General features: G+C 37.4%; 1 protein-coding gene and 1 long non-coding RNA gene across 3 annotated transcripts; one reads left to right on the top strand and one right to left on the bottom strand.

Annotated features, from left to right (window-relative positions):
- The first annotated feature begins 1457 nt into the window (after positions 1 to 1457).
- Positions 1458 to 7258, top strand: LOC138753606 (uncharacterized). Of its 2 annotated transcripts, XR_011351289.1 has the most exons (4): positions 1461 to 1644; positions 2272 to 2836; positions 3017 to 3260; positions 5127 to 7258. It is a non-coding gene; the product is annotated as an uncharacterized lncRNA (long non-coding RNA). The 2 variants fall into 2 exon arrangements; XR_011351288.1 differs by having other exon boundaries at positions 1458 to 1644; positions 2272 to 3260.
- Positions 1910 to 4625, bottom strand: nkx2.1 (NK2 homeobox 1). The gene is made up of 2 exons (XM_069916807.1): positions 4106 to 4625; positions 1910 to 3208 (listed from the first exon to the last, which is right to left on the bottom strand). Exons 1-2 carry the CDS (start codon positions 4473 to 4475, stop codon positions 2538 to 2540), a joined length of 1041 nt encoding a protein of 346 aa, XP_069772908.1. The 5' UTR covers positions 4476 to 4625; the 3' UTR covers positions 1910 to 2537.
- Positions 7259 to 11060: the final 3802 nt, after the last annotated feature.

Below are 11060 nucleotides of genomic sequence, written 5' to 3'. Positions count from 1 at the left end.
CCAGATCAGGTACATTTTTATGCAGGTGTCAACGTTGAATGCTTTGGTTAAAGCAAAACATTGTTTTGAAAAGATGCAAGTCATCTGAACAATATGTAACAACTGAAATGTTGTGTAAACGCGTTCTTTCGACATAATCTGGAAGAATGGAGACGTCAATATTTACTCCTAGGCTGACTGGGAATGCTGTTGTCTGAAGGGCCCATGTCTGAACTACCTCTTGAAGAAGAGGTGCTTTCACTTGGTACAGACATTTATAGAAGGCTCATAAAAATAATGACGTTGGTCTTTGAGGCCTACTCGATGGAAGTCACCAAGCATGGATCCAAAAAATATTAACATGAGCATGTTAAAGGAATTTGCAAATCTTTTCGGCATTAAAACGACGCAACATTAATTTAAAACAAAGGTTTTGTTTACATCTATTCTGCTTACATAGTTTGAGATAAATTCATTAAAAAACTGATGAATATGTTTGAAGGGCATTTCATAAAGGCTCGAAACATTAATAACATTAGAATATAAGTCAACATTCGACAAATATGCTGCACCAAACAAAGCATTCTAAAATATTTGATTTTCTATTTATAAGGAACATATCAACTGCGTGGCTAACTCTGCCGTGAACACCGACAATCACTGTTGACTGCAGTGAAAGATCACCTCCTTCCTCTCTAAAACTTCAAAATTTGATGCTGGTTAATAATCAAACACAAAGGAATTCACGTCATCGACGGTGTGCATTTGACCCTTCCAAACCTGAACAAATTCGATCTGTGCTCTGGCTGAAAAAAAACCATATCTCGGTTCGAATCAAATTCAGAAGTAATATTGACCGTTTCCTTTCCACTGCCGCTCCGCGGTGTCTCACCTTTATTCAGATCGTTATATTTTCAATCTCGTTGCACAAAATTCTCAGAATTTTGAAGCTTTCTAAATGATTCATATTTTATAAGAGCACCATTGGCTGACTCCTGTCAAGCGCTGTTAGTAAAATTGAACAAGATATGTCAGGTAAATAGATTGCTAGATCACATATTCTGAGGATATTAATTCGATTGAAATCCGTGCTTGTTAATATTAACATGGATTCTTGCCATCTTAGTTTAAAATTGTCCGGACCAGACAGCGTAACTCGTAAATCTTTCCATTTTGCTTACTGCAAACAACTGTGATTTCCTTAATGCCAAAACAAACAGTGTCTTCCATAGAGAAATCATACTTGATCGTCCTAATTGAAATGCACTTTGGCCCCATTAAATACTCTAACTTTAATTCACTCTTCTAAATTAATTCAAAATAAATATATGCGAAGTTTCCCGATTATTTGGGCCGCTGCTTGTTCGATTTTGCAGCTATCAACCACAGACTGAACTTTCTAACGTTTGACATCTGTGGACTTCGAACTGTTGGATATAAACAGTGTCAGTAAAAGAACAGGTCATTCCGTCCGTATTTAGAATGTAAGCATTGGATTGCCTGGCAATTCATTCACCTTGGAAGCTGGCTTTCACTACTAAAATGCCGATTTTGAACCAAATAATCTCAGTAAAATTACGCGTCGTCGCGTTCTCCACCTAACATCAACAAAAGGGACAAAGAGATGCGAAATATTTGGCTTCTCCACTTGTTTATCCACAAATGGTAAATATAACCACGATTTTCGCCAGCCTTTAGATATCGAACCGGTTTGCCCGTGCTTTAAAAAAAAAACTACGCGGGAAACCCATGGTAGATTCTTCGAATTTTATGTCACCAGGAGCCTATTTTTTTTTAATCATTTCTATCTATTTCATTTCATTGGAACTATAAATGCACCACAAATACATTGCGCTGAAGTCTAAACAGAACACATATGAAAAGAGCAATAGGAAATTGATATTGGTATGCAATAAAGTAGTTATGGATATTGTAGTTTAGATTTTCATAATTTATTAGAACTATATTTATACCAATTGTCTATTTTAAGTTACAGCAAGAACGACTTTTTACGCCGGCATTAACGAACAAACTATCAAATATTGTACAATCTGTCCATCATGAAAACATGTTTTCACAGCATATCCAAATTGCTAAAAACTCTAAGTTTGGCCCAGACATGTGCATTTTACAGAAATATACACCTAAGTTTTCGAGTAAAAACTAAGAAAATACCAAGTCGCGTTGAATAAACCTATCGCGTTGTTATTTTTCCGAAGCAAGGATGTTAATAGGTGTGATTCTTTGTTAACACTTGTATATTTTGAATGCTTCTTTCTACACGTCCGACAGATAAACGTTACATTTGCAGATCTTACACTGTGACCGATCTGTCTTGTAAACTTCAGTCCATATCGGCATCTCGAAAAGTCTCTCGTGACTGTGATGAAATATGTGCATTTCAAGTTACTAAACAAAACAAATTTACAAGGATTTGCATCAGCGGGAGCCTCCTTTTTTGATTCATACCTACGCAAATTAGGACCCAGAACATTCTACTAAAATACAGAAGATATGAACCAATACAGTATGGTAATGAAACAAGCAAAGTGAATCATTCACCAGGTCCTACCATACAGTAAAGTGGAGCATGACATGGCTGTACCGTAATCAGAGCTAGAAGAGTTTAGGTGAGACAAACTAGTGACGTGGCTTTGAATAGAAGAAGGACTTCCCGAGGTCTGTCCTAACTCCGAGGTCTGACCTACGCTATTTGCTTGCTGAGTTGGGCCATGAGCTGAACCATTGGCAGCCACAGTGATGGCCGTATTCGAGGATTGATGTTGCTGAGTCTGCATGGTGGAGGTTGGGGCATTGGCACCTCCTTGGCATGGTTTGCCATCTTTAACCAGGACAGGTACGGCTACTCTTCTGGGAGACTGTTGCTGTTGTTGGCAAGTGCTGCTGTCCTGCTGCATGTGCTGTTGAGCTGCTTTGTCTTTCGCTTGCCGCTTCATCTTATAGCGATGATTCTGGAACCAGATCTTCACCTGAGTGGGCGTGAGATGAATCATACTTGCCAAATGTTCCCTTTCAGGAGCTGAGAGGTATTTTTGCTGTTTGAAGCGCCTCTCTAACTCATAGACCTGAGCTTGAGAGAAAAGTACTCTGCGTTTTCTCCTCGGTGTACTCTGGAGAGGAGCCATGGGTTTGCCAACGTCTCCAAGAGAACCCAAAGCTCCCATTCCGCCCATGTTCATTCCTGAAGACGGGGCCATGAAGCGAGAAACTAAAGATTAGGAATAAAAGAATAAACTCAGAAAAACCGCCATTGCAATTAAGTAAGTATATATTGAAAATATTGTAGCACATTTACTGTAGCATAAGAAATATCTAAAATTCCTACGGAGATATGGGACAACCCCAAACAATTACATTGACATGCAGATTGCTTCCTTGTCAGTGAAACTGACTTCTGCAATATATCGATTAGGAAATGATTAGTTTAGCCATTTTAAAATAGACAGGATATTATATTATAAAAAGGTTCAAACTGCGGGGTTGACATAATTTAAAGTTTGAAATGCATTTTTGTGGAATAAATACCTTATTAGCAATTTGTGAAGCAATGTGGTGGTTTCAAGTCGTATGTTGTGCACTTTTAAATATGATGCATTAACATATTGTAAAAACATTTATCCAAAAAGATAATAATACTACTTCCCTATGTACCAAATGTTCCCAAAGGTTAATATAGTTAACAACTTCATTCTTCCATTCCTGAGATTATTTAATTTGGACTGGATGGTGTAACACTTCAGGCACAAGTGAACTGCTTTGTGTCGCGAGAAATGATTGTGCGAACCGTGGGCAACACAACTTGACCCATAGATTTATCCCAGGAAGTATCGAGACAGGCGAAACCAAAACAATCGGTGAATAAAACTGAAATACAACGGAGTACAAATGCGCGAGGTAATTAAACATTTCCTCGCTTTGGTCTTGATGAAAATCAAAACACACTAAACTTATCAAACAGAAATGAAGGCGCTGAAGGAAATGAATCTTGAACGCCATTTTCATAATTTAAACACATTTAGAATACTAGAACTTTATTCACGATTTCGACAGCTCACTGTTTAACCTGCCCCGTTCAGCGAAAAAAATATATAATTGTTTCACTTACTGGATGAAAAGCGTGGGTCCGGATTCGTCCCGTACCAGCCTGTCGTACTTGCACTGTTCCTCATGGTATCTTGGTAAGCGGGAAGATCGCCCATGTTGCCAATATTGCTGTTGCAATAGCCTCCCATAGCAGCATGTGAAAGCTGGGGGACCCCGTGTGACATGTGGTAAGTCGCCGCAGGTACCGACGTATTATGTCCGATCGAATGCTGTTGCATTCCCGGCTGAGAGACCTGTGGCTGCCGGTAACTTGTCAAGTGGGCTCCGAGATTACCCGCTGCGTCCATACCAACTTTCTTGTAGCTCTCTTCGATGGGGCTCAAAATATCTGAAACTGAGAAGGGCGTAGTATGCTTGGGGCTCATCGACATGGTTCAGCAGCGAAGTAGGGAAATTTGCTGAACGGATAAACAGTGTTATGTTAGCGCCGATCTTGTGGACGTACGCGTAAGAGGGTGATTGAAGTCCGCCTTAATTGTATTAAGTCGAGGCTATAGACCTGCTAGCGCCTAGCTTTTGTTTGTTGTAGCCAGGCGCCAGGTTTTAGACAGACAGGAGAGGCGGGGCATGAACGCAAACGAGCAAACAATAGAACTTAACATCTTGCTAAGATAATTAGGTAACATGCTGATGGCAAGGTAAATACTTTCGGGTTTACCTTGACGATGTATTTTATTTAATAGGAAATATTAAATAACGGAACACGTGAGGTGTCCATGGATTCAAAACGTTATCTGTAAAGGACGTATAATAAGGTTTAATTTGCTCCTATCAGTGGTTGTTTTCACGTGAAGGTCAGTGTTTAACTCTGATTTTTTTTTATATCATTGATAAAGCCAAAGGATGATTACACTTTTAGATTTTTTTTTGTCAGTATCGTTGAGTTATACTTAAGTAATATAAAAACGCACATGCTATCGAGGAATACCCAAATATATTTTAGTCAGAGAGGCGGCATAAATGCTCATTCGCTTTGTGACTGCTCGATATTAATGCATAAGGATCATTTTGCTTCCATTCAGGGGCTCTTATTCAATCGCCAACAAGTCTTTCAAGGGAAAGAAGGCTCCCGCATGAGTTAACATCGTTCAAGTGTAAACCTCTGCCCTGATTATACTTCACATCACTTGGAGAGGCGAGATTTCCACAAGATTTGATGATAGAATTTTATTCCTGAAGCCTCAAGTTAAACGTAGCTTTTCAGCTTTGAAATACGGGGTACCCGTCCCGTTCAGTTTTCTGGCGCAAAGTTCACGATTTGGGCATGTTTTTGAAACAAAGAAATTTAACTACTTTATAGAATCTATAACATTTAAAATATTTCACCTATTAACACAAGTTGAATAAATTGCATTCCCGTCGTGAACCGGAATTTTTAAAAAATCTTGAACTGCTATTGTGTAAATCGTCTACCTGTATTATGAATTACTCAAGTCGTTTGCAATCAGTTTTGATTTAAGCATTTATACTATTATACGTAATAATCTTAAAGGCACACCTCTGTGTTCTGTGTCTTCTATTGATCCCAGTGTCAAATGGTCTCTTCCATAAATCCCCGTCTATTGTCAATTGTATGTTATGATAGGTGCCGTTAGGCGATTTATAAGAATCACATCATTTAAGTTGTAATTGTCAACAATATGCGTGACTTCATGAATTCTTTTCCTCTTTAAAAAAACATCGTTTATTCGAGCCGGGTACTATCGGATAGGAGGAAATAGTTGACAAATGCAAAAGATGGATAATATTCCATGCATATTTAATACCGCAATTGAACAGTGAACAGTCAAATTTTACCTATGGGAATGTATTTCATTTGCTCTAAGTGAATGTTAATAATAGCCAGTCAATGTAACGCTATATTAAATGTTTAGATATAATTGTGAATTAGAGAATGATTGAGCATCTTCACAAGAATAAACGACGGTGTGAAAATTTATTCTTCTTGGACAACAATAGGTGTCACTACTTTAAGCATGGGAATGACCATCTACACCTGGGTTTACCACATTCTTAAGTTCCATTCTCTACTCAGCCGTTATGTGTTAACCAAAGGGGAATAATATGCAAAGTGAAGATTCAGACAATCCCATTTTGAGAACGGCGATCTTTTCTATGGTTATGAGCATTTCATAGAGGGGAATGCGAAGCGCTTTCAATAGCTTCTGACCTTTCACAACGCAGCTGATAACACTCGAGATGCAGTACAAATTGTCAGTGAACTCGTCTCATACCCGACGCAAACGGTCACGGCAAACCCCAAAGGTGCTTCATCAAAATGTATGTTAACTAGGTTAAATTGCGCAAATTTTATGCTGCTTAATGTATAAAACTAACATCATTACATAAACTAACATAAATTTAGAGTAACATTTTAGTCAGTTTTCTGACCCATGGTCTCACGTATGTGACTCATTGTGCAAAGAAGTATGACATGTAATATAATTCACGACTGTGTAAAAACTGGTATACTATTCCATCAGATGTGGTGATGGAAAATGTATTACATAAATCTAATATTCTATTAGTTTCAGTAGAATGAGACTGCATTTTGTTTCACCTAGCAGTAAGCAATCTGAATAACTTGTCGACACAATGGTCAGCCACACAGAACCGAAACCCCTTAATTGCCTTTTAAGTGTAATTAGTATGATAAAAAGTGAAAATCGCAATAGCGATATAGCAAGGTAATTCCTTAAATTAGTTTTTTTTTAATAGCTGAAACACACTGGGAATGTAGCTGTTGTTGATTGTTTAGACTTGTTTTGCTACACTCCGTCAAAAGGATGCTCATTTTTATATTTTTTTCTTTTGATGTCCCCCTTTCTGTTCTGATCACGACGAATACTGAACATACCCACTGTCAATATGCTTGAAGGACTCTGGGCAAATTTAGTAACGTTAGATACTCAATTATATTTTTTAAAAATTTAAAGTTATTTGATGTAAAGTTTTATTTACGAAATTAATGATTTATATTTGGATGTATTAAGGTAGGATTCATGCAGATTCGTGTAAACGAGGAGTTGATGTTGTGTTGCAAAATCGAGGGGCCTGTTTCCGTGGTGTCTAAACTTCACTCATGAAAACATTTGCAAACAATTCTATTCATATGAATACATGCAAGAAAGAATAAACTGGCACAAACTATTTACATTTCTATATTCGTTCACTTTCTCCCAACACACCGAAAACTTCTGCATTAAAGTTACATGATAAAACTTCACTATGAATAATGGTTGGAATCGAAGTATTTTGACAATTGACGAGCAATACCAATCTCCCGAAGCAGATTTATAATTGGGTACAGTCTAACGAAGTGCCCAGAGTGATACATGAAATTTCGTGTCAGTGACGGACTCGATCTGCAGAGCAGCAAACATCATGCAAACTCACCAATTGGGTTAAACATTTTAAGAAATCTGTACAGTGAGGCAATACACTTTTAACGTGACTTTTTTTTTATTGTGGTTAGGCTATTATTCTATCGCAGGGACATTATATTGTGCCAGCTTTATTGCAATCGTAAATTGAACTCGTGCCTTTATCATTACCCTAATGTTCATAACTAATAAAGCAGATATACATGGGACGACAAGGGAAAGTTGTTTTGATTGTAATACAGTACACACTTGCAATAATTAAGCATTCTGCACTTGCTTAGTGATTAACACTAGAAAGTAACATCAACAAACAGCTAAATTAATTAGTGGAAAGTAAAGCCAATAGAAAATATGTGCGACAGCGCAGAACTCGTCCAAATCACAACACCCTCTACTTTGCGACATTATAATTCCAAAGCGACCCAGCAACAATTAGTAACCCTGCAGTAGGTCGACAGCAAACGAACTGGAGCTTTGAGAAACCCCACTTTATAGAAACAGAACGCGAACAGCGGCCTCTGTTGATGATTTCTGCTGCTAACTGGTTATTCGCCAGGTGAGAGGCATTGGTGTGAATCTATTCTATCCCTTTCTCCATAGCTCCAGAATTTACAGGTAACACTAATTCGAATCGCCTTTAGTAATAGAAATAGACGAAACCTCGTTTTCAATTGGGGTAAAGAAAATCATAGATGTGATTTGTGGCCTAGATTATGTTTTCTAAATCAGATTCAATTCCATGATTTAGAACAGTAGGATTTTAGTTTTATGCAGATTATGGATACAGATCATTTGTTTATCAATGCACGAATATTGCACATTTTATTATAAATCATTTACAACTTCTAAATTCAAAGCAAACAGTAAATATCTGGGTTTTTAAAAATCATAAATTAAACATACTGTATACATGATATTTCTATACCAAATTTACAATCTTGCTCAACTAGAAATCTCAAACGTAGGATATCCCTATGAAAATACACGATGAAGTTAATAGTTTTTATTTACATTCAGTTCTAAAATGATTTTTTAGTTTGCTGTCAGAAAAATAAAAACACATGCAATATAAAATTCTCAACTCCCTACATGAGCAGTGGGAACTTGCATTAATCTTTCAATTTGCCAAAACATTCAATCTGGCATACAAAAAAAAAATGCATAGAAATGAGAAATCAGGAAAAGGGGGAGGTTGAAAAGGGGGAGGTTTAATGCAGAAGGTCAATGGTTGAAAAAATTCTCCCTCACTCTCACTGTCATTCCATCGCCACCCCACACCCCCTTCTCCCACTAACCAAATTCAGATGAGAGTCGTGGAGTTGAAAAGTTGACTCCTTCTTCCCAGATGCTGACGGACATTTCCAGCATCCTCTGCTTTTATTTCAGATATCCAGTATTTACGGTATGTCACTTTTAGACTGAATGAATTACTCAGCCGGATGCAAAGAACTTGATGACCTTATTCTGGGCCATGGCCATTCTACGAAATTTGTTTTATTGTGTACCTTTCCTCAGAATAAATTTAATGCTCCAGTTGGGTCATTTCTGCAAGATCACACGTTAATTATTTGTCACCTTATTTGCCCGCCCTAAAGATTTTTCAGCTAATACAATGATGCCAGATTTACTTATCGGAAATAAACTTTAAAGTCGCTAATAAAATAAAAATATCTGGTGAACACAGCAAATAAAATCAAGTTTCTTTCCTATCGAATCATCGCCATTAAGAGATACCATGTTAATCTCGACATCTTCACAGAGACAAAACGAACACAACTCAATAAAAGATTGTTGGGTCATTCGATTGAATTTTTTCTTTGCCGGGAGGAAGAAATCTAATGATTCAACCAAGCCATTGATTCATAAAAGACAGCGCAGTTAGAAAAGTAACATCTCCTGCGCTGGTAAATGTAATTCACAAGATTTCTACTGGAAATGACAAAATGAACCACTAATCGCCCCAAATATGTAAGACAATTGCTTCTCTAAACTGTTTTAAGGTAGTTGTCCCTTAATGAAAGCTTCGTTTTTCTTTTAATATCATGCCATATATGTTCCCTGTTTTATACCGGGCGCAGAGTGTATTAATTTGTCACGCATTAACCGTTCACAACGGATTTCTTTGTATCTTTTAAAGCGTATCTTTTCATTTGGAGAACATTAAATGAAAAGATACAGTCCTTCACTTAAGAAACAGTGAAAGATGCATTTGTTTGAATGTGCGAAATCCCGTGAAAGGATTAAATCCTTTCTCACAAAGAATTGGAGTGATTTGTTCGGTTTAAAAGATTCAAAGAAATACAATTGCATGTCAAAAATTGACTGCAAAGAGCATTACCAGGGATTACAGATTTCTCACACGGTATATTAAGTAAAGGCTATGTTAAATATTTAGGAACGATTACAAACTTGTTGGATTGGAATTAAAATAACAGAAATAGACGACAAAAAAATGGATTCGAAATTGGCTTCGTTTCGCGTAGCAAGTTTGGATACAGTGTGGTATACGGCACAGAAAGTCTTCGTGAATCTGCGAAGCAAACTCAACTTCAAACGAGTGAATGGTTGAGTTTTTAAAGACTTCCCTGCCAAATAATTCACTCATATGACCCCGCTCCCCCTCCAAATTAATGTGCTTTAGGGTACACTGCGAGTATTTATTTAATGAAATGTTCAAATCCAAGGTTTGTTCATCTTCTGGTTAAAGACTTTACAGCTCGCCGCCGATTCCGAGGATAATTTTACAACGTTTTGAGTGTTTTAATCACCTGAATAATTGCATTCGAACGATTCCTACAAAACTCAAGCAATATAATTGAAAACAATCCACCTGAAACAAAGGACTAAAACACATCTGTGGTCCGCTGAGGCAGTGATGGCAATTTTCTGAACTTGGATCGCGAGTTCAGATTATATTGGCGAAGATGCGCGTGCACGGACAGCAAATCATATGTCCATAATCCTATTGTATAACTTCAAGTAGCACTTTCTTCAATAAACGCTGGTGTGTAACATTGCAGAAACCATTATTATTTTTCTTTAAGTTACCTTAGTGATACATCCCAGAACCAAGGAAAAGCTGGTAAAAGACCTCAGAGCAAAACGATATCAGGTGTGTTCCAAACTCGCTATTTGGATGTTTCCCAAGGCCATGACTAAATTGGGAAAAAAAAAATTCCAACAACAGTAAATATGTTAATCGATTAACCATTTATTTGCGACGCTCTCCAAAATCTAAGCGTTTTTCCTTGGATTTGATTCTGTTATCATTTTCCACTTGAAAAGAAGCAAAGATTGCCAGTGGAAGATTCAGTACTCCTCGTGCTACGCTAGAATCTGCTTGTTCCTGCATCCACGATAAACACATGGCGTGTTCTTTGCCAGACCTGTCATAAATTCCAACGTAGCACTTATTGAAGAAGGGGCATTTCCATTCCCACATGTCCCATTTCTTGCACTGAGATGAGCAAAGATAATGAGTTGCGACAATATGAAGTGTTGTCAGACTATTTACACAGTGATAACAATGTCTGCAAATGCCCTAAGATCCACTGGATTATGAAGAAAACTGAT

Source organism: Narcine bancroftii, chromosome 2, assembly GCF_036971445.1.
Source record: "Narcine bancroftii isolate sNarBan1 chromosome 2, sNarBan1.hap1, whole genome shotgun sequence".
Lineage (NCBI taxonomy): Eukaryota > Metazoa > Chordata > Chondrichthyes > Torpediniformes > Narcinidae > Narcine > Narcine bancroftii.
Note: the sequence above shows the minus strand (reverse complement) of the source record. Positions and strands in the feature narration are given on the sequence as shown.

Coding starts and splice junctions, on each gene's coding strand:
- nkx2.1 (XM_069916807.1), bottom strand. CDS start 4,475: ATGTCGATGAGCCCCAAGCATACTACGCCCTTCTCAGTTTCAGATATT. Junction 3,209..4,105: donor GGACCCACGCTTTTCATCCA/GTAAGTGAAACA, acceptor CCTAATCTTTAG/TTTCTCGCTTCATGGCCCCG.